Source organism: Mesoplodon mirus, assembly GCF_964341445.2.
Source record: "Mesoplodon mirus genome assembly, chromosome: 2".
Classification (NCBI taxonomy): Eukaryota; Metazoa; Chordata; class Mammalia; order Artiodactyla; family Ziphiidae; genus Mesoplodon; species Mesoplodon mirus.
In genome coordinates this window covers 194,910,996-194,934,828 of record NC_138977.1, presented here as the reverse complement: position 1 = coordinate 194,934,828, position 23,833 = coordinate 194,910,996, and the positions used below count along the sequence as shown (strand labels likewise).

General features: G+C 40.6%; 1 protein-coding gene across 3 annotated transcripts in view; it reads right to left on the bottom strand.

Annotated features, from left to right (window-relative positions):
• Positions 1-16,258: 16,258 nt before the first annotated feature.
• PCGF5 (polycomb group ring finger 5) overlaps positions 16,259-23,833 on the bottom strand; it is a 65,645-nt gene continuing 58,070 nt past the window's right edge. For all 3 annotated transcript variants that reach the window (XM_082644077.1, XM_082644076.1, XM_082644078.1), the window contains one exon: positions 16,259-22,047. In XM_082644077.1, coding sequence (XP_082500203.1) covers positions 22,000-22,047 — 48 coding nt within the window. In that variant the 3' untranslated portion in view covers positions 16,259-21,999. The remainder of the gene's footprint in view (positions 22,048-23,833) is intronic.

Sequence of the window (23,833 nt, the reverse complement as noted above, 5' to 3'; positions counted from 1 at the left end):
CAGATTGTCTGTTCCTGATTCAGGTTTGGAAGGTTATATTCTTCTGAGTCATGTGGTAGCTCTGTTTTTAATTTTTTGAGGAACCTCCATATTGTTTTCCATAGTGGCTATACCAATTTGCATTCCCACCAACAGTTTACATGGGTCCCTTTTTTTTCACTTCCTAGCCAACACTTGTTATTTCTTGTCTTTCTGAGAATAGCCATTCTGATAGGTGTGAGGTGTTATCTCATTGTGGTTTTGATTTGCATTTCCCTGATGATCAGTGATGTTGAGCACATTTTCATGTACCTGTTTGCCATCTGTATGTCTGCTTTGGAAAACAGCTATTCAGACCCTCTACCTTTTTATTTGCATTATTATTATTACTTTTTTTTTTGCACTTGAATCAGAAGAGTTCTTTGTGTATTTTGGATATTAACCTCTTATCAGGTATTGATTTGCAAGTGTTTTCTCCCATTTGGTAGGCTGTCTTTTCATTTTATTGATGGTTTCCTTTGCTGTGCAGAAGCTTTTTAGTTTGCTGTAGTCCCACTTGTTTATTTTTCCTTTTGTTGCCTTTGTTCTTGATGTCAAATCCAAACAATCATCACGAAGACTGATGTCAAACTGCTTACTGCCTGTGTTTCTTCTAGGAATTTGATGGTTTCAGGTCTTACATTCAAGTCTTTTATCCATTTCAAGAGTTCCATCCATTTTGAGCTAATTTTTGTGTATGGTGTAAGATAGTGGTCCACTTTCATTCTTTTTCATGTGGCTGTCTAATTTTCTCACCACCATTTATTGAAAAGACTGTCCTTTCCCCATCCCTGGCTTATAATTGTGTATTCTTTTTTTTTTTTTTTTTTGCGGTACGCGGGCCTCACTGTTGTGGCCTCTCCCGTTGCGGAGCACAGGCTCCGGACACGCAGGCTCAGCGGCCATGGCTCACGGGCCCAGCCGCTCCACGGCACATGGGATCTTCCCGGACTGGGGCACGAACCCGTGTCCCCTGCATCAGCAGGCAGACTCTCAACCACTGCGCCACCAGGGAAGCCCCTATAATTGTGTATTCTTGAATACACAATCCACATTGTATGTTCATTGTATGTTCTTTGTTGTAAGTTAATTGACATATAAGTGTGGGTTTATTTCTGGGCTTTCTATTCTGTTTCATTAATCTATGTATCTATTTTGATTACTGTATCTTTGTAATATAGTTTGAAGTCAGAAAGTGTTATGCCTCTAACTTTGTTCTTCTTTCTCAAGATTGTTTTGACTATTTGAGATCTTTTGTCATTCCATGCAAATTTTAGGATTGTTTGTTCTATTTGTGTAAAACATGTCATTGGAATTTTGATAGGAATGGTACTGAGTCTGTAGATTTGGTTAATGACTAATTTTACTGAGCACTTTTATGTACTCCTCTGAGCAACACTGTCTTTTCATTATTCCCAACTGATCAAAAAAAAAAAAGAAAAGAAAAAAGGAAAGTGAGCCTTAGAGAGGCAGATAAGTTGCCCAAATGGCAACTGGCAGAGAAAGATTAGCACCAGGTCTCTGTGACCACAAAGCCTGTGCTCTTAACCACAAATATTGGGTTTGTTTTGTATATGAGCTCTTACCTTATCAAAACACATTGTTTAAAATTTTATAAGCATCTCCCCCCATTTCCATTTCAGTAATATTTTCACAGTTTACAAATCCTCCCCCTCCAATTTCTTTCCTGTGACTTCAAATTTTGTTCTCTGATAAAGTTCAAATATTCCCTGTAAATTTCCAAGTCTGCCAGGAGAGATCAGATTTGATCTGGCATTATAACTTGAGCTGATTTTTACTGAGGACCATTGGAGAGAAACCCCAAGTGCTGGCTGACCCTCATGGGGAGAGAAATGACTTCCTGAGAAAGATTCCAAGGGACCTATGGGACAATGTTAGCTACAGCACTTGGAGAAAACTATAGATTGTTTCCTTTCTGAATTTACTTTTTATCCCTTTATGTTTATATATTTCCTGATACTTGAAATAAATTCAAACAATATAGAACAGAATGAAGCTAAAAGTGAAAATTTCTCTCTTGCTTCCTCCCCACTTCAAACCACATGCCTTATTTTATTATTCTGTAAATATTCTCCTTAAAATAAAATTTAATCACATCCTTCTTATTCAATACTTCTAAGATGTATTTTTTTATATACTTTACTTTATTTATTTATTTTTGGCTGTGTTAGGTCTTCGTCACTGCGGGCAGGCTTTCTCTAGTTGCAGTGAGCGGGGGCTACTCTTTGTTGCAGTGTGCGGGCTTCTCATTGTGGTGGCTTCTTTTGTTGTAGAGCATGGGCTCTAGGTGTGCGGGATTCAGTCGCTGTGGCGTGCAGGCTCAGTAGTTGTGGTTTGCAGGCTCTAGAGCACATGCTCAGTACTTGTGGTGCATGGGCTTAGTTGCTCCGCAGCATGTGGGATCTTCCTGCACCAGGGCTCAAACCTGTGTCCCCTGCATTGGCAGGTGGATTCTTAACCACTGTGCCACCAGGGAAGTCCCCTAAGATGTATTCTTGTAAACTTATTTTTTAAAGAATATTTAACTTTCACCCACACTGGATGTGATCACATTAAACTGCTGTCACAGGAAAAGACACTGGACTGACAGTAGATTTCTCTTTTATGAATAAAGATCACAGGTATAAAATAATCAGATACTGAGCTGGAAGTTCTTTAGGCTGTTAGCATTTTATTTCCATTGGCTTCTAGCAGTTAAGTTAACAAATTACGTTTTCCCCCACCCCTCAATAGGGATCAAGTGTGTCTGCATTCTTCCATTAAGAGTTCATTGAGTATCTTTCTGGTTGGCAATGGCCAGACTATGCACTGACCTCTCAAATAGCCTGTTGATGTAGGAAGGAAAAAACCAAAACCACAGAAGTTATAGATTATATAACTGTGACGTGCCAGAAGTGAGGATTCCCAAACCCAGAACCATTAAGTTTAGGTGATATGGACAAACATATTCCCTCCTCCCCTTCCCACGTTGCCCAAAGGTGGAAACCCCTAAGTTTTGGGATTCTTTGGCTTTGGCTTGACCAACTTCCCTCTCTGCACTGTAGCTTCTTAACTTTAGGAGCACTGCAATGAAGAAAAGGAGAGACAGCCCATGTGTCCTTGAGAGCATGTTTCTCCTTTGCACTGCTATGTGTTCTGCAGTAAAGCAAAAGAGAAGTTAAAAAGAAACAGTACCACAAAATACAGTTCAGTACATATTTTTGCAGATCTTTTCCTAGGCTATAATCTATTATACTTTTGTGGTTTTGTGCAGTTCTTCTAACCTGCTTAAACTATTTGGTGGTTAAACAGTTGTGACCTTTCCATTACTGAACATGTGATGTGACAGCATGTTCTTCCTTGTTTATTCATTGTGTTCTTCTTTAGCTCCTGTTTTTTGAATGGATGAACTTTATTTCATTTTCAAGGTTTCTCTTAAAACCACCAGTTCTTTGTCATTTGAAGCTTTATCACTTGAAAACATTGAAACTGCTGGGCTTTTCTACACTCATTAGTGGAAGACCTTTGTGGGTTTTCAACTCATCTGCTGTGAGAATCAATGATGTGGATAAGAGGCCAACCTTGATTCAGGGCCTATGATGTGGATACAGAAAATTTCAGATTCCTCAGCACCCAACCAATTTCCCAGATAAGGACACACAACAGGAGGGGATGTGGAAGACATCTTTTGTTAATTTTTTTAAAATGGCATTTTCTTTTAAAAATAGATCCATCATGAGAATTCCCTGGCAGTCCAGTGGTTAGGACTACATGCTTTCACTGCCGGGGATTCGATCCCTGGTCAGGGAACTGCAAGCTGCGTGGCATGGCCTAAAATAACAACAAAAAAAGATCCATCACTTATTAAAAATATACACTGAGCACTTACTGTGTGTCAGGCACTGTTCTGACAAGGGAGACTGGCAACAAGAAAAGATGGACAAAGTCCCTGACCACATGTAATTTACATCCTAGTGAGGGGGACAGATAGTAAACAAACAAGTAAATGAATTACCTATACTGTTGGAGTTTTAAAGTTAGAAATATCACGTGCCTTTGTCACAAGTTCAGATAATGCAGAGGAGTATAAAGCAAGAAAAGAGTTGACCTTCCCAAGGTTCCTCCAACTCTTTCCTCACAGGTTACCACTATTACAATTTAACGTGTATCCTTCCAGATTTTTCACCATGCTTTTACAAACATATACTCATATATTAGTTGTGGAAGAGGGATCGTAATGTACATACTGTGCTTCAAATTTTTCCCTTTTAAATTAAGATGTGCAACTCTTCTCATCAGAGCATGCAGATCTACTGCATTCTTTACAGTGCCATAGTATGGGTTTATTAATCCATTTCTCTATTTGTGGACATTTATATTGTTTCTCTTTTCTCATCATTATAAAAATGTTGTAGCGAATATTCTTTTGTATGATATCATTTGCAATGATAATATTTCTATAAGCTAGAATCCTTCAGCTGGGATGTCTAGAGCAAAGGGCAGGCATATTGATTGATTTTTCTGATAGTGAAGTCATTTGAAAGTCACATAGGAGTGAAAAAGGGAAGGATGAGTGAAGAGTCATAAAAACAAAGTACCAGGAAAAGTAGCTCTTAGTGAAGAGTGCAAACAGAACAAGATGAGAGTATAATTGACCACAGAATGTAACTGGCCAATCTCTTTGTCAGCCCTCTCGTGAATTCCCCATAAATTCCACAGTTGGCCAAGTTATCTGATCTGAGCACCATGAAATGAGTGTCAGATGGTTCTCATTCGGTGCTATTTGTCCTCAGTCAGACTCTGTTTTATGGAAGCCCTGTAGGCATTGTCAAATTCAAACCACCAAACATATATTGAATTCTTCCATACATTACATTGAATTTATTTAATTCAATCATTCAGTAAATGTTCCTGGAGTGCCTGCAATGTCAGGCACTGTGCTGGGCCTCTTAAGGGAGGGCTAACCAGGTCATGGAAGTTGGGAAAGATTTCTCTGAAGGGTCTCCCAAATTTAGCTGGGGAGATAAATTAGGTAATGATGGCTAAGTTGAGTGAAAGGTTGTCTGAAGTTACTTAAGTAAAGGAAAGGCATAAGCAAAGGCTCAGTAATGGGGAGAAACTAGCAAGGATAAGGGGTAGAAGAAAGCCAGGTGGGTCTGGGTGGAACTTCTATATCATGACTGATATTGTGATTTATAATAAGAAATATATATTTGGTTTTCACCCCCAAGAGCCCCTAAAACCCTTGGAATTTCCTAAGTGATAAATGTGATAAGGGTGTCTTAATGTTTATAACAAACCCCTTTTAACCACACCTGAGTTTATATTAATGAAGTAACTTTTGGAAAGCATCTAAGGATGGGAGCTGGTTGCCAGGGAAACAAACTGTGTGATTAGAGGGTTGGAAATTTCAGTCCTCTCTGACCTCCAGGGAGAAGAGAAGGGCTAGAGGTTGAATTGATCACCAATGGCCAATGATTTAATCAATAATGCCTATGTGATGAAACCTCCATAAAAACTCAAAAGTATGAGGTTCAGAAAGCTTCCATGTTGGTGAACACCTGAAGACTTAGGGAGACTAAGAAGACTCTGGCCTGCTCAGAGAAGGCATGGAAACTCCATACCCTTTTCCTCTACCTTGCCCTATGCATCTCTTCCATACGGCTGTCCCTGAGTTATATCCTTTCATAATAATCTAGTAATCTAGTAAGTAAGATGTTTCTCTGAGTCCTGTGAGTCACTCTAGCAAATTAATCAAACCCCAAAAGGTGGACTTTGGAACCTCCAATCTGTAGGCAGTCAGTCAGAAGCACAGGTGACAACTATCTCCAGATAAATAGTGTCAGGGTTTAGTTGAATGGTAGGACACCAAGCTGGTGCCACAGAGAATGTGTTGTTGTGGGAACCCACCCACGTTGGAATTGGGTGCCGAATTATTAATGACCAAGCATGAGGCAAGATGAGGCTGGAGAGACGGGCAGAGCCCAGAACGTGAAGATCCTCATAGATCATGTTAAGGATTTTTATCTATCCAGTGAACAATGGGGAGCCTTTAAAAGGCTCTGAGCAAGGGAGGGGAGCTGTGGGAGGCTAGAGGATGTGGTGACATGTTCAGATTGGCAATTTGAAAATATTTTTCTGGAAACAGCATAGAGAATGGGCATGAGGGTGGGCGTGTGGTGAAAGCCCATGTTGGGAACCAGATAAAAGGCTTTTACAGGCATCCAGTTAAGAGAATATGGTAGATTAGACTAAGGTGGTGGTAGACAGGATGTAAGCTTCATGAAGAGATATTAAGGAGGTAAAGAGACAGTGCTTGGTGGATTGGATGAGGACTAGGAAGAGGATTGTATCAAGAATGATCCCAGGGTTTTAGGTATGGGCAACTGCATGGATGGTGAACCATTCACTGAGGCTGGGGGCACTGGGAAGGACTATTTGGGGAGTGGGTATCTTAAATTCTGCTTTGAGAATGTTTAGTTTGAGATGTCTTTGAAACAGCCAAGAAGGGTTTCCCAGTGGGCTGTGGGCTATTTGGCTTGGGAGTTCAGAGGAGTGATGGTGTTTGGAGAGAGCAATCTGTAGGTCCTCCAAATAGACGTGGTCATTAAAGCTTTGTGCCTGGGTGAGATCTCCCAGGGAAGAGAGCACAAGGCCAAGTCTGGAGGAATGTCTACAATTAAAGATGCAGCAGAAGAGGAAAGCATTTCATGATCTTGAGAGTAAATGCCTCCTTAAATTTTGTACCCTAGATGTTTCACTTGCCTCCACTTAGTCCCTTCCCTCCTGGCCAGAGAGGAATAACGTGAATCAGGAGAGAGTCGAATCATGAAAGCCAGAAGAATTTTTTTGAGAAAGAAGCAATGGTCACCATTGTTGAATTCTGCTAAGGGGAGAGATAAGTTGGGCATGGAAAATACTGTTTGGATTTATCTGTGTCCTGTGGGAGATGGAGAGACGGTTCTGCTGAAGATCACCTCATCTTGGTTTTGCACTGTTTTATAGATTCCACTCCCCTCTCCCTGTGCCCCGCCCTTTCTTCACTATTCCACACTGAGCAGACCTGATGGCCTACATCCCTCCTCCTAGAGCAGCCTCCAACCAGTCCTGCACCTTGAGATTTTATATTTCCTTTTCTGAGAGGGGCTCTTCACTTAATTTATCACAAATATACCCCTACTGCTGTTGAAATTGTTTGACATTTCTTAGTAGCTGAGAAGTCTGTGGTACGTGTAGGGCTCTCCTTTTCAGAATAATGAATGCCAGGAAGATCCTTTGGCATGCATGACCCAGAAGAGTGCCGGGCACATAGAAGATGCTTATTAGAAGTGATGGTGGTTAAAGGCATAAGTTCTGGAATCTGACAGACTTGGGTTCAAATCCCACTAGCTATGTGACTTCAGGCAAATTACTTAACCTCTCTGAGCTAATTTCCTCATCTACAAAATGAGAACCATAACCAGACCTCATAAGTTTATTATGAGGATTAAGGGAGATAACTCATTATGAGGATTAATGAGATAAGTGAGACCCAGGAGCCCAGGTTATCTGGACCCACTGGAACCCACCTGAGCCTAGGATGGAGACTGACTGGTCAGAATCCTTAGGGAGCCAGGGCCTCCCAAAACTACCCCACCCAAGCAGAAGCAAGGGAAGGGGTACAACGGTCTGTCTGGACACTCACTTGGGGTGATCTGGGGTATGTGACTTCAACCAAGCAGCACCCCCTTCTCTAGTTTCCCAGGGCAGAGACCATGATCCTCCACAGCCCCTCCCTCCAGCATCCTGTGGCCTGAGAGCCCCAGTTAGATGGCATGTTCCTCTTCCCTAATTCTTTTTCACTCGATTGGTTATTGAATTTTTCAAAAAGTTTCTTAAAAGACCAAAAAGGGAAAAAAAAAGTCTTGTATTTTGGAGCTTGTGCATGCAGGGTCTTTTAAAAGTCAGGCCCAGGGCAGGGGCCCCTCTTGCCCCAGTCTAGGGATGATGGTGGTACTGCAGACGTTCTTCCACTAAGGACAGTATCTGTGAGTTTATAGTATAGAAGGGTTGCTGCCCATATTGTTCATTGAGGTTTCTCTTTTCTCCTTGAGCACTGCCATGGGCCAGGCCCATGTAGAGCTGAATCACACAGACTGGTTTGTGTGCTCAGGGAGCTTGCAGTGTGGCTGGGAAGACAGATGCTACACCCACAACTTCAGTTGAGATGAGTGTCACAAGAATGGGGATGTACAGGGTGAAGTACCCAAGACAGGACCAGAGAGAGGAAGTGACTTGCCCAGGGTCACACAGCTGGGGAGTGGCTGAACTGGGAGTGAAGCCCTCCTTGGCTCCACTCCTTGATTTCTGCTCATTTTTCCGTCACCACTCCATATAACCTGGAGCTCTGGGTCTGCCTCGGATGGAAACCCCCAGTGGCAGCTCCAAGACGCTCTTCAGTGAGCACATTTCTAACAGCCAGAGAGAGACACTGTCCTTGGGCTGATTCCATCTCCCTTCTTGGTCAGCTCAAATGGGAGAACTTCCCGGAACACTCCCTCCACCCCTCTAGCTGCTCATCACCCAACTGCTTCCCGGTGGGGAGCTTGAGAAATCAAGGCAGCTGGATGCTGGTAGGTTGTGCTGATCAGCCCAGAACAGCTGGTACCAACTTCACAGGCAGGCGGTGGAGCCTCCAGCATTGTAGGATCTACAGCATCCAGTGCTGGTTTCGCTTACTCCTTCTCAGGCCCTGGCTGGGTCACTGTGTCCTCGCTCAGAGAGTCAGCGGCTGAATTGGACTCCGGTGGTTCAGACAGGACGTCACTCTCCCTCCCTTCAGCCCAGCCCTCATCTCTCAGGGGGCAGCTGTTTTGGAAGAGTCTGGCCTGGGCTGGTGCCGGGGCCTCAGTCTCTCAGTGTGGGTTGGATGCTGCCAGGTGGGGTGCAGGCAGATCTCTTTTCAATCTGCTGGCATCATCAGGAGCTGTGTTGTGGCCGACAGGCTGAGTACCATCTTGCCTCTGGACAAGGTGACCAGGGAGAGAGCCATGGTGGAGGGAAGGCAGAGAAAGGAGTCCGCTCAGACCCAGTGATCAGAGACCAATCAGGCTTCTGGTCACCTGGTGCGCTCTCCTTCACTGTTTCCAAGAAATAGTGCAGGAGATAAGGAGGGAGCGTTTATGCAGAGTGAGCTGGGCTGCGCACACCCCTCCTCAAGGCGGAGAGGTGAAGGGTGCTGACCCCTCCACCCACTTCTGGTGGGGGCGGGGCTTCAACAGCACCCCAGGAAGGCTTGGTATGCGATACTGCAGCTGTGGGGACACTGGCCTGGAGTCAATACACCCGCAAGAATTTAGAGGCCAGAGGCTATGCCTCTCAACCTGGAGCCATTGGGGAGGGCAGAGGGCGAGAGAGCCTGCTGGGCTGTGAAAAACACAGACTCTTCCCCCTCCCCGTATCCTCAAGTCCATTCTCTAGTAGGTCTGTGTCTTTATTCCTGTCTTACCCCTAGGTTCTGTGACAAAGCGAGAGAGAGGCATGGACATATGTACACTACCAAACATAAGGTAGATAGCTAGTGGGAAGCAGCCGCATAGCACAGGGAGATCAGCTTGGTGCTTTGTGACCACCTGGAGGGGTGGGATAGGGAGGGTGGGAGGGAGATGAGAGAGGGAGGAGATATGGGAACATATGTATAACTGATTCACTTTGTTATAAAGCAGAAACTAACACACCATTGTAAAACAATTATACTCCAATAAAGATGTAAACAAACAAAAAAACAAACAAAAAAAACAACAACAAAAAAAACACAGACTCGTCCTTGACTGTGGGTCAGTGCTACATGGCCCATAGTGGGTCCTGTAAGGGGCCTGCAGCAGGAGCATCAGCAGGGAGCCACTTAACCGGACCCTGTACAAGATGGCAGCCTGTGGAAGGGAAAATCCCTGCAGTAAGAGGCTGTGGGCTATAGCGCTGGCATACAAGGTCAGGGGCATCAGGAACAGCCCACTGCCACAGGCACGGCTCCTGGCAAGGAGAGTGATGGTTGAAGGTTCTGGAGGGGACCCTCCAAAGAACCCAGAAAGAGTACTGCGAGAGACGGGGCTGTGAGCATCAGTCAGGTCCAGATTGCTTGGAGCCGGCTTATAAGCTGCTCTGCTGTTCTCGGATTCCCCTCCTTCCCCACCAAGTATATACCCAAACCAGGGAGAACAAATCAGGGAAAGAGGGACCACCACCCTCTAGTTTTGGAAAGCAGGTAACCCTTTACTGGGCCCTAGTTAGGAGCAGGGAAGAAGCATAATCTTGCAATAAAATAGTGAGTAATTGATCAATATACTGAACTGGACTTTCTGATTTCTCAGTTGAGACCATATTTTGTGATTTAAAGTGTGCTGAGAAAGTTCTGGGGCTACTGATGTTTTCATCCAGTGGAAGGGGGCTGTGAGAGGCACAGATTCAAGAAGTAGGTGTGTTAATTACATCTCGTGAGTTCTGCTGGTTTAGTGTCACATTTACATTAGGGTCTCAGTCACCATTGAGGAGATAATATGTAATTCACCCATCCTTCAGTTAATCAGCGGGAGACCCATTACTAGAGCCCTTACTGGAGTCTGGGGCTGCATTGCTCCCATGCCCGTGACAGGACAGGGCTGTGTAAAGGGTTACAGGGAAGGAGTGGGCAAGGACCACCTCTGGGTGGGAGGAGAACAGCAGCTCCTGAGGACAGCATCCTGCATCCTGAGCAGGGGGTGGGGCCGGGCCTCTAGTGGGGAGGAGGTGCCAGGCGGGGAAAAGGTGGGTGCTTAGCAGAGCAGCAGGGTCCGTGGGAGCCCTGGTTACCAGGCTTTTCAGGATCCTTTTCTCTCATCCAAACATCCTCCCGCTGCTCCGGCCACCCTCCCCACTCCGGGTTTCCTAAGGAAGTGCTGGGAGTTTGGGTGCGGCTGTTCCTCTCAGTTTCGTGGCTTCTTCCCACCCTCTTGGTCTGAATTCCCCACCCCTATCCAGAGCTTCACCTATGACCTAAAAACTTAGGTTTCATTAAATTTAGGCACATTGCAGCCGGGGTGGGGGTGATATGTGCAAAGAAACCCTCTTCTCTCCAACGCGAGTTAGGTTCATCTTGAGGTCCATGGCTCTGGTCTGGGACCCTGGTGCTTTTTCTTACCTGGGCTACTGTTCTAGGCTTTTAGCCTGTTCCCATGTCTATTCTAGCTTCTATGCTTTACCATCTATTCTCCACAAAGCTCCCAGTGTGATCATTTAAACATGTAAACAGGATGCTGTCAAGCTCCTGTGTAAAACCCTCCCATTGTGCTCAGAATAAAATAGAAGGTTTTCAAGGGGACCTAAGAGTGTCTAAATGACCCAGCCCCTTGCCTTCTTCTCCAGAATTCTCTCCCATTGTTCTCCTCCGTGTCACCCCTCCCCTCTCCACCTCCCGCAGGTGGCCGGGCAGCATGGAGTTCTCCCAGCTCTTACTCGTTCTCAGGAATACTCTCTCCTGGCCAGCTCCAGCTTCTCTCTCATCTCCACTTAATGCCATTTTCTCAGAAAGGTCTGGACCTCCCATTCTTTCTCATAGAATTTATTTCCTTCAGACAACTTACCCCTCTTTTTATTATGTATTTCTGGTCTTTGTTTAACGTGTATCTCTTTCCCATACTGGAAGCTCAGTTAGCATAAGGGTGAAATCTGTTCGGCTCACCACTTGGATCCCCAGAGTCTCACACAGCTCCTGGTATACAGTGGGTGCTCAAAACAACATCTTTTTTTTTTTTTTTTTTTTTATTTTATTTTATTTTTATTTTTTTTTTAAATTTTTTGCCTTATAACAAATTTAATCAGTTATACATATACATATGTTTCCATATCCCCTCCCTTTTGCGTCTCCCTCCCACCCTCCCTATCCCACCCCTCCAGGCGGTCACAAAGCACCAAGCTGATCTCCCTGTGCTATGTGGCTGCTTCCCACTAGCTATCTACCTTACGTTTGGTAGTGTATATATGTCCATGCCGCTCTTTCACTTTGTCACAGCTTGCCCTTCCCCCTCCCCATATCCTCAAGTCCATTCTCTAGTAGGTCTGTGTCTTTATTCCTGTCTTACCCCTATGTTCTTCATGACATTTTTTTTTTCTTAAATTCCATATTTATGTGTTAGCATACAGTATTTGTCTTTCTCTTTCTGACTTACTTCACTCTGTATGACAGACTCTAGGTCTATCCACCTCATTACAAATAGCTCAGTTTCGTTTCTTTTTATGGCTGAGTAATATTCCATTGTATATATGTGCCACATCTTCTTTATCCATTCATCCGATGATGGACACTTAGGTTGTTTCCATCTCCGGGCTATTGTAAATAGGGCTGCTATGAACATTTTGGTACATGTCTCTTTTTGAATTATGGTTTTCTCGGGGTATATGCCCAGTAGTGGGATTGCTGGGTCATATGGTAGTTCTATTTGTAGTTTTTTAAGGAACCTCCATACCGTTCTCCATAGCGGCTGTACCAATTCACATTCCCACCAGCAGTGCAAGAGTGTTCCCTTTTTTCCACACCCTCTCCAGCATTTATTGTGTCTAGATTTTTTGATGATGGCCATTCTGACTGGTGTGAGATGATATCTCATTGTAGTTTTGATTTGCATTTCTCTAATGAGTAAAGATGTTGAGCATCCTTTCATGTGTTTGTTGGCAGTCTGTATATCTTCTGTGGAGAAATGTCTATTTAGGTCTTCTGCCCATTTTTGGATTGGGTTGTTTGTTTTTTTGTTATTGAGCTGCATGAGCTGTTTATAAATTTTGGAGATTAATCCTTTGTCAGTTGCTTCATTTGCAAATATTTTCTCCCATTCTGAGGGTTGTCTTTTGGTCTTGTTTATGGTTTCCTTTGCTGTGCAAAAGCTCAAAACAACATCTTGACCACAGTCATCTTAGGCACATACTGGCTGCCGAACGTTTATCCTCTACGCGATCCATCCTGGAGTGGCCAGAAGGCCTGAGCATAAGCTTCTCTAGAGCTCTCAGCTCTCAGATGCAAAGAGCCAGGGCCTCTGAGAACAGACTCACCCTAGGGAATAGACAGGCCCACAGTGAAGGTCCAAATACATGTCTGGTGATTGCAAGTTATTTAGATCACTTTCTCATCATTAAAATTGAGCTAAGAGTGCCTACCTCACAGGTCTGTTTTTTTTTTTTTTAATTTTATTGATGTATACTTGATTTACAATGTTGCCTTAGTTTCTGCTGTACTGCAAAGTGACTCATTTATACATATATACTTTTTCGTATTCTTTTCCATTATGGTTTATCACAGGATATTGAATATAGTTCCCTGTGCTATACAGTAGGGCCTTGTTTATTCGTCCTATATATAACAGTTTGCATCTGCTCATCTCAAACTTCCAATTCTTCTCTCTCCCACCCACCCCCACCCCCTTGGCAATCAGAAGTCTGTTCTCTATACCTGTGAGTCTGTTTCTGTCTTGTTCATTTGTTTCATATTTTAGATTCCATATACATGTAATATCATGGTATTTGTCTTCCCCTTTCTGACTTACTTTGCTTAGTATGCTAATCTCTAGGTCCATCCATGTTGCTGCAAATGGCATTATTTCGTTCTTTTTTATGGCTGAGTAATATTCCCCCCCCCTATATATATATATTGGAATATATTTTATATATATCTCACATCTTTATCCATTCATCTGTCAATGGACATTTAGGTTGTTTCCATGTCTTGGTTATTGTAAATAGTGCTGCTATGAACGTAGGAGTGCCTGTATCTTTTCAAATTATAGTTTTGTCTGGGTATATGCCCAGGAGTGGGATTGCTGGATCATATGGCAACTCTATTTTTAGTTTTCTGAGGAACCTCCATATTGTTTTCCATAGTGGCTGCACCAATTTGCATTCCCACCAACAGTGTAAAAGGGTTCCCTTTTCTCCACACCCTCTCCAGCATTTATTATTTGTAGACTTTTTAATGATGGCCAATTCTGACCGGTGTGAGGTGATACCTCATTGTAGTTTTGACTTGCATTTCTCTAATAATTAGTGATGTTGAGCATCTTTTCATGTGCCTATTGTCCATCTCTATGTCTTCTTTGGAGAAATGTCTATTTAGGTCTTCTGTCCGTTTTTCTATTGGGTTGTTTTTTTGTTATTGAATTGTATGAGCTGTTTGTATATTTTGGAAATTAAGCCCTCATCAGTCGAATCATTTGCAAATATTTTGTCCTATCCTGTAGGTTGTCTTTTCATTTTGCTGTGCAAAAGCTTCTAAGTTTGATTAGCTCCCATTTATGTTTGCTCTTATCTCACTGGTCTGTTCTTATGATTAAATGGGTGAGAGTAAGGGAAGACATTTGTAAAGTATGTGCTAGACCCTGTGCTGCATCCTTTTACGTATTAGTACATTCAGTGGGAATACATTTTATGAACGACCATGTGATTGGAATAGCTCTAGGTAAACAAAATTTGAGTTACTTGTTGGCATTTTAGCTCCTGGCAAATCAGAGAGAACATTGGGTAACACTGGGTTGCAATCTGTGGATGATCAGATGGAGATGGAAAACGGCTGTGCTGTTCTCTTTCCACTGGCATTGCTCTGAGCACTTCCTGTGGCCTCTCATTCCTCCACAAACCTATGGGATATAGGGATCTTGTTCCTGCTTTTGGAAACTGAGACTCAACCAGTTAATTGCCCAAAGTCACACCACAGAAGGAGCCTGTATTTGAACCCAGGTCTATGAGGCACCACATGGCTGTTATGAACTGAATAGTGAAGGCCTAACCCTAGGATCTTAGAATGTGACTGTCTTTGAGATAGGGCCTTTGATTGAAGTTGATGAGGTCATAAGGGTGGGGCCCTAATCCAATATGACTGATGTCATATAAGAGCAACGATCAGGAGACTATTGGGGAAATGGCTAGAGACTTGTTAGCATTGCCTCTGCTTCCTGAAATCTGGATTCTTTCACTACATTGGTCTTATTGGTGCCAGTTAATATGCAAATAGTGTTGTGAGGGTGAGGATATACCACAATGACTGTCAACATCCCTCTCAAAGCTCATAATCTAATGGGAGGACAAACATCAATTACTGTGGTTGTGATAAAAGTGCTAACTGGTACAGAAGAAGAAAGTTTGGCTCAGCCTACAGGAGTTGATGGAATCTGAACTGGGCTCGGTAGGAGCAGGGCTTTGGGAGGTGGGGGGCGATCATTTGCTATTTCTTCTTTCTGGGCACGATTCTCCATTTGATGGTAATCCTGGAACCCCAAATCCCACAGCAGGGGTTTGGGTGTCAAGCCGGGCTCTACATGGCTTCCAGCAAAATACTGTCAGCAAATTCCTTGGCCACACAACAAGCAGAGGCTGGCTCTTAAACTCACCTGGGGTGCGGACTCCTCCATAACTTTCTAAACTGCTGAAAAGATCAGAGCTGAGCCTGTGTTGACAAAACACTAAGAACTGGGTAAACTGGCTCTGTTCTCAAGTGCAGGCGTGGCAGAGACTGATTAGCAAGTCAGAAAACGGTTTCCTTTTTTCCTTGGTTGTGTCCTCCAGCCTTCCCTGAGGCCTTCTCCTGTTCTGGCCCCTGACATGGGGTAAAAGTAAAATGGGCTACATTTTGAGCACTTTCCATGTACAGTCCTCCCAAGTTCTTTCCCACTCTGCAACAGCTTTGCGAAGCGTGATGCTAAAAGGTGAAGGGAGTTTTGCTCAGAGGATGCTGCTTTCCTACCTCGCTGAACGCCTGGGGTCTCTAGCCACCTTCCATGGTATCACTAACCTAAGACAAAGCTTCAGGCACTGTAACAATGGGGCAGAGAGATGAATCATCGCAACCTTCTGACTTGAATGTCTGTCTTCAGCCCAACTAGAATTCCCCAGGCAAGTTATTAATAAAACAAAGCTGTTATCTAAGTAGCTGAAGAAAGCAGTCTGTCTTTCAAATCACTTGGTCCTTTCTTTGGTACTCAATTACTTTCAGAAGATGATTTGGATTAGATTAACAAAAAAAGAAATTGTTCTAAAGTGTATGTGGACACACACCTCAAGTATTATTTGAGGGCCAGTCTGCCATCTTAAAAGTAAACAGTTCAGAAATCTTTAGAAAATGTTTATCGTCTCAAATATTCAACAAACATTCATAAAATTAGCTACAGTAATACTTAATGGAAACTTTTAAATGAAGGTTATGATCTGCAACTACTGATAATGAAGAATGACAGACAGCAATAAATTATGCAATCAAAATTTTAATAACAAAGATACTATTTTTAACATGGTCAAATATACTTGGCTAAGTCCAGATCTTAAAAAACAAAAGTGTCTAGCCCAACAGTACAACCATACAGCTTTGTACAGAACATTCCATAGATCAACAGAAAATACAGTTGAGCACAAAAATAAAAAATATTTAAAGAGAATCTCTAAGCAGCATTTTATTTCTGCAAAACAGACATATAGTACTGATTAAATATCTACAAGTGCTTTTCCTTTACAAAAATACATATATTCTTAATAGACTAAGTCATTAACAATGACCTGGTAATCTTTCACTTCAATTTGAATGATTTATAAGCTAAATCTTACAACCACAAAAAGGTTTTTATTTGTATTAAGATGTTACCACTTTTGACCAAAAAAAACAAAACAAAAAACAAAGCTTAAAGTATTTTATATTTCAAAGGAAAATTAGCAACATAACTGTACAATATAGTCTATGATGGTTTTATTTAAAGTGAGGGCTACTCTATTAAAAACTGGTGCTTGCTGTTGTGTTGCCAGATGCAGGAACGCAGCAGAACACTGGTGCTCCCCCCACAAGCTCTTGTCGACCACAGCTTCATAAGGACACTTGGGCCCCCATCCCCATTCAAAAAAATACAGCGAAAGAAAACCAACCCCAAACAACGTTAGGCTGATCCTATTCCATTTCTAATGTGCAGAACTCCTGCTCTGCTGGACTGATGTGAAGTCCACGGATACATAATCTATTCATTATCTATCTCTGCACTGCCCGGAAATATTTAATCTTCAGTTTGTACTAGATTAGCTTCTTATTCCATGAAGCTCTGAAGGATGGAAGAAAACTGGACCCAGTATCTAATGTTTCACTTGATTCTAGATTTAAAGGTAATTAAAATTAAAAAGCATTTCTGAATAATGACTCAAGTTTTGAATCCCAGAGAAAGGGGCATAACAAGTATTCGGACACATTCTAATGAGCATTTAAAATAATTTATTTTTGTTTAATTTCATAACTTTCTGAAAAAGAAGTGCTCAAGCATTTTAATTCTATTTGAAAATATAGTAAGGATAGCAAATAAACACACTACTTGTGAAAACTACATTACATTAGGAAGAGAATCACTTTTAAATTATTTGGGAAAATGCCACCGTTTTAAGAAAAAACTATGAAAACCCTGTAATGTATATTTGAGTACATTTTAATGAACTTTCAATTTGAACTTTTTTCAACAAAATACTATTGAACTAGGTATATCAAGTAAATCCAGAATTAGTTGGTTATTTTGTGCTTTCAAAGGGTTTGAGTTTCTAGTATATTTAATATTTTTCAATTTTTATAAACCAGATCTGGCAGACATGTTATATTCCTTATTGTAGGGATAGGTATATATCTTAAAATAATAGCATTTCATGTTTTTATGTTTCTAACCCAGAAAATTAAAGTTACGGCAAACTCACTCATTTTTGTAATTCCCACAACCAATATCTATATCTCTCTGGTATAAAGCATAGCCTGCTGGAAAATTCCTTATGGTAAACCAGAGTATATAATGGAGTGCATCCATCTTTATCCGATCTAATGTGGTTTACCAGGTGGCCTGTCAGGAAGACTTAATAATGTGAGCTTTACTTGAGGTGGCCCACAGCACGGGCTCCCCCAAAAGATCGGTGTGAGGACAGGGCTTAACCTGGTATATATGCTCTTCATCTGGGGCTTATCTTGCCGAATTTGGCTGTATGGCTAGATTCTAAAAACAAAGTCATTGCTGAGAAACAAGACAAAGAGGTACTTAAAAAAAAAAACCACAGGCCTTTAGGAAAAATTTGCTTTTGAATACAGAAAAAGCATTTACTTATGTGAATCCAACAGAATGCACTATTTTCTATTACAAGTAAGCATGTCTGCACTTTTACCAAAGTCTGTCTTTAATAAAATTTCTCACATTACTAAGAACCCAGGAACTAAATAAGCATAATTTTAGTCTGTATCGCCTCCATGGAATAAAAAGCTTCTCAAATTAGAATTTAAAATCTCAATTTCAATTTTCTTTTCAAAGTATGTATTTCTCCCACTTTTCATCCAGAGGGAGGCTATTTGTTGTGTTAATCTCTTTTTCACCTTTGAGGATTTCCTAAGATCTGTCAGATGGTGCTGGAAAAACAAGAAACATAGCTGAAAGGAAGTATGGTCTGATTATTGCAAGAAAAACCTGCATTTGATTGATCTTACCATGAAAATTAAGTTTAAAGCCTTTCTTTGGTGATATTTTAGCAATTACTCAAGGTTATTGCCTAATTATATAAAAGTAACTTGCAGTCTAAAAATTTCCAACCTCCAAACAGTTAAACTGTCTCTCTAACATGGTTATTAACAGTAAAATGTCTTTGGTGATAACTATTTTCTTATGAAAATCTTTCAAAAAGAGATTATTCTAACTTACAAGAGCCTATTTAGATACAAAACCATTGATAAGAGACAGGGACAGAAAACTCAAAATTTATGCAGTAAATCTAAAACAGAAATGCACTTTAGCAATGAGGCACTTTCTCTTAAATAGTTCAATAAAGCTAAACAGTTCACAATATTATATAACATACTTTTTTTCCCTTAAAGAATCATTTTAAGTTACACATAGTTGAGCAAACTCATTACATTTATAAAATGTGGCATATTAATATGGGACAGATTTTTAATGAATAAAGAAAAATACTTTTCTAAAAGTAGTTAAAAGACATCACCCCAAGGTATCTGGACCTCAGACTGAATGACCTAATACTACCTCATCAGTGAATCTTTTAGTTTATTTGTTTTTACACTTAAAAGTATTCTGTTAATCTGGAGAAAGGGCCATATTTGGATTTTTCTATGAACTAATGTGATTACTTCCGTTAAAGAGATATCTATAAATAAAGCACAGGCCTTCTTTAGATCCAAGGTTCCTTGACCCTTGTACATCTATGATATCTAAAGCGGAGAAAACAGATTACAAAATCTTTTATGGAAGTAAAGTTCTTTCAGTTTGTCGCTTAAGAAACAAGAGATTAAAGAAAAACTTAATTTAGTTTTATTCTCCAACTTTGCAGATTCAGATGATTATTCCTATAGGCTATTTGTATAAGGAGTTTATCTTATTAGCACCCCAAGTTTGTAAAACTAACCACCTGTATATTTTTGCCTGTAAATTTTTCTATACCTCGTTTCTTACAAATTCCACAACCGGACTCAGGGGATAATTAACTAGGGATTAGTGTATTACTAGACATGAAAGTAGTCCCATACTTAGAAAACCATAGTTGAATATATATGAAGAAGTCTGTGGTTCTAATAGTAATACCACATTACTCAGGACCATCATAAAACGTGTACCTTTCCCCGTATAACTGATGCCCTTCTTTATGCAAGGTTTTCACATGTTTTGGCACATATTCCATTGCATTTCAATAAAAGTGTTAATATATTAACATTAGATAAAGGAATTTTATATAAAAGTATAATCAATTCCATAATTGCTTCCTATATATTTCCTTGGAAAATAGCGACATTACATAAGATGAGGCAACAAGCCAAATTTAATGAGATCACGTATATAAAACTCATTTAAGGCTGCAAGTTTTGTCTGGGGACCCAAAAACATCCAGGTCTCATTTGTGGTTTTTAAAATGCACTCTCAATTTATTTTGAGTTAATTAAAATCAGCTTCCATAAGTAATCACTGACCTAGATGTGACAAGTTTACAAGAAATCTAAAAATTTCTTAGGGATGTCAGGGAACTGCATTTGACAGCGCAGCAAAATAATTTCTGTAGCTGGGGAGTAAATTCAGTTTCTGGTTTAGGGTAATGGTCTGTGCCAACCATTTTTAAAGAGTTATTTAAAATCTGCCTTTTAAATTCTCTTTGTGAGCCCCTCCAAGCACAAACACAGTCTAACAAAGTGATATTTTAAAAGTATTGCCATAACCTTTTTCACAAAAGTCAGGCCAAAAACAACAGAAAACTTTAGACTTTTTGACTTAAAACAAAGATATAAGGAAAAGATAATTATGAAGTTTCAGCCTTTTATACTGTGAAATGCATCAAGATTTAGCTGTATTTTGTATGTGTTTCTTGGTCGTACACTGTTTTATTTCTAAGAAGCATTTTGAGATTCAGAAGGCATTACCTTGTGATACATTTTACTGGAAAATGTAGCACATCTACTATGTATACAGTATAAAAACTATGTGTGTAACACACAGATTGTGCTCATGTCAGATTTCTAGAACAAATATTTTTTCCTAACTTTCAAGATTATTTCCTAAGTATTTCAGAGGTTAAATTTGAAACTGAGGAAATAGGCCTAAGTTTCAAAGCAATTAGTAAAACAGAAGTTTATGAAAAATAATGTAAATGTTAAGAGGTTTAAAATGAAGTTCTTCATATAATTTAAGGTGACAAGACTTTTTTGACTTGCAGACTCATCTCAAAATGAGTGGAAGACTTAAAAAAAAAAAAGCAAAATCAAGGACATTATCATAGCTCTGACCTTAAAGAACTTATGTATAAAACAATAATCCCATTTCCCCCTGATTACTACAGGATCTAAAATGAAATGTCCTCAAACCATTAATTCTGGTTAGCATATTTATCTATTACACTGCATTTTTTTCTATTTTATACGTATGGTTTGGAAATGTGACAGGTTACTAACAGTTTTAATCTACAGTTGCTTTGAGATTTTTGAAATCCATAAAATAGCTAATGTTACCTGCTCTAAAAATCCTAATACTTAAATCATCATAACCTTCTGCATGCCACAATGACACACACCTAAGGCCAACTGAAACAGGGAAGCAATGTACTTCATTAGATAAGAGCCACAGTATAACAATGCACACATAAAGTGGGCTACATGACGGCGATGACATTTCATGAAGCAGCACCCGCTCGTCATAAGGCATTATGAAAGATTAACCTCACTTACACATTAATTTTGTTAGAAGTAATGTGATCAGCTGCCAGCATTTCAACTGGTTGTGAATCTCACTTCAGCTCTCCAAGAAGTCACATACATTTTCTGGAGGGTGAACAGGCCCTCCCTGTGCGACTGGTAGACTACACAGACAGATGACTCAAAATGCCTACAATTATAATGTGCTCTAATGTAAAGAACAATTGGAATTCTTCCCCAAAGGACTTGCACACTCAAGAGTGAACTATTTTGCACACAAAAAGCTTACTGAGAACAGGACAGTGGCTCAAGGACCACTTTTCTAAATATATTTCCCATACAAAATAATTTCAAGATATAATAATTATTAGTTCCTTGTACAGTACTCTATTTAAACAAGAATTAATCAAATAGTAAGTATGTGAAAACTGCAACACCACGAAGATTGAGCCATATTACTAGTGTAATCAAACATTAGAACAAACTTGGAACAGGCAAGCAAAATATTCAGAAGGCTGGATCGTGGCTGCACACCTAACTGATTTCAACCATGACTTGTATTGTACACTGTGAGACAGCACAGATACCTTATGCAGATGGTTCAGTAGCAGAATGGCACTTGGTTTGCTCTTAATAGAAACAACAAAAATGCAACTGACAATTTAGAGACAGACAATGGCCTTATTCGCATGCTGAAAATCTGGTTGTGTCCCTCCAGTCCACACACCGTTCACTGTGCAGTCTGTCGATGAGTAAACACGTAGTGCAGGATTCATTCAGTGGGATCTAGGCCCCGCGGTCTAACCAAAATCAATTCTTGGTCGATACTGCAATACCATGGGGTATGACTATAAAATAAAAACAGATGATGAGTAAGACTGTTGATATAAAAACAATATAGATTATACATAAAAGACTTTAAGAATGTGCAGTTATAGCTTACAGTATTTCCTGGTACTGGTGATTATGACAATTAAGGTTGTAATTATCATTAAGACTATATTTTTAAACAGCTACTATTTTCTAGAATCAGTCAAGTTTTCCATAACTGGCAACACAGGTCAAGCTGGAAGGCCTGCAGATGTCATACTGCTTGCATATGTGAATAGTACTAATGTTAATACTTAGGGCGAGGCAGGGCCTGTGTGGAGGATGGAAAGCTCTCACCTGCATTCACCTGTGGGGCTGAACAAGACAAGCCCGCAGGCTGGACTCCATCAGGGCTGCTGTTTGTGGGAGCCCACTGAGTCACGAATTAACAGAGACCTCCTGCTATGAATCTAGGAAAACTGGGATAGTGTTTACAAATCACACATCTTAACTTTGACACTTCTTTTTAGGATTTAAAACTTAACTGTCATTTTAAAAATGTTGAAAAACAAGTAACTAATTGTTAGACGAAACCGCCTACTTTCAATAGTTGATGCTACTAAATATTTGGACTTGACTATTATATAACTGAATGGTTCAGACCGCCCTTCTGTTTTGCTCTACATAGGGAAGGTATCATACATCAACATACAGCACTAGAGAGGAAACAGCTTCCTGTGGTAAAAGCCACACTGCTACTTCTGTGTCTTTTTTACCCTCTGTTTTGTCATATCACATAGAACTCAAACATCAAAGTCAGAAAGGGTCTGAAGAAACAATGGTTTTCCTTTTCTTAAAGGTGCAGATTCCCCTTTTTAAAATGAAATTTCCAGGAGCTACTTTTATGAAAACAAGAAAGGGCTGAGATGGCTACTGACTTGTTTCCCCCCTTGTCTCTGTGTAGGTGAATGCAAAAATCCTGTCTTTCTTTCCTATAGACAAAAGTGGTAGACTGAGATTCCAGAACCCTGAAAACGACTGTTTCTGTAGGTATCATCGCTATGCTACATCCTGGGAAGTCTCTCTCACCATTCAGCTCAGGGTGGGACTGGAGGGTAGGAATGAAAATTCCTAGATCTTGCTGTTCCCAGCTGAAGAAGTAAGGTGATGCCCTACAGTTTTCTAAGGACTGGAGTAAAAGTCACAGTCTCTCAGGGTTTCCATGGTCTAAATCTATTGTGGTTAAATTTTGCTTCCTTGTTTTTATTTAAACTTTATTCGGTTCCCTCTGAATCAGAATATCTGTGAGTGGGACACAGAAATCTGTATTTTACAAAACTCCCTGGGTTTTCTGAAGTTCAGGCAGAGTTGGAGACTGCTACCTAGACATCGTATTAACCTAACTTGACTACTTCCCACCCTACCTGACCCAACCCAGAGCTTGCCTCTCATTATAATAATCTTTCTAGCTTTGCTTTCCATTCCTGTTGGATCTGCATACTTTCTGCAAATAATTAAGTCACTCGTTCAAAAATCCATTCATCATGCATAGAAGAATCCATCCCCAATTCTACTAGGATGTAGGAAGAGAGGGAAGTAAAATGGCTTGGTTGTCAGTCGCTGGGATTTTCTCAGTTTTTGGCTGAAAATAGTTTTGTCTTCTCCTCCAAGTAACCATTTGTATGTGTGTGTGTCCTATGACAACGTGAAGTTTAAGAATTATTGGTGTTACAAAACTGGAAATGGTTAAGGTATACTTTAAGTCCTATTTGTGTTTCAGTTTGCCTTCTGAAGTAAAATGGCACTGCACGCAGTGTAATGAAA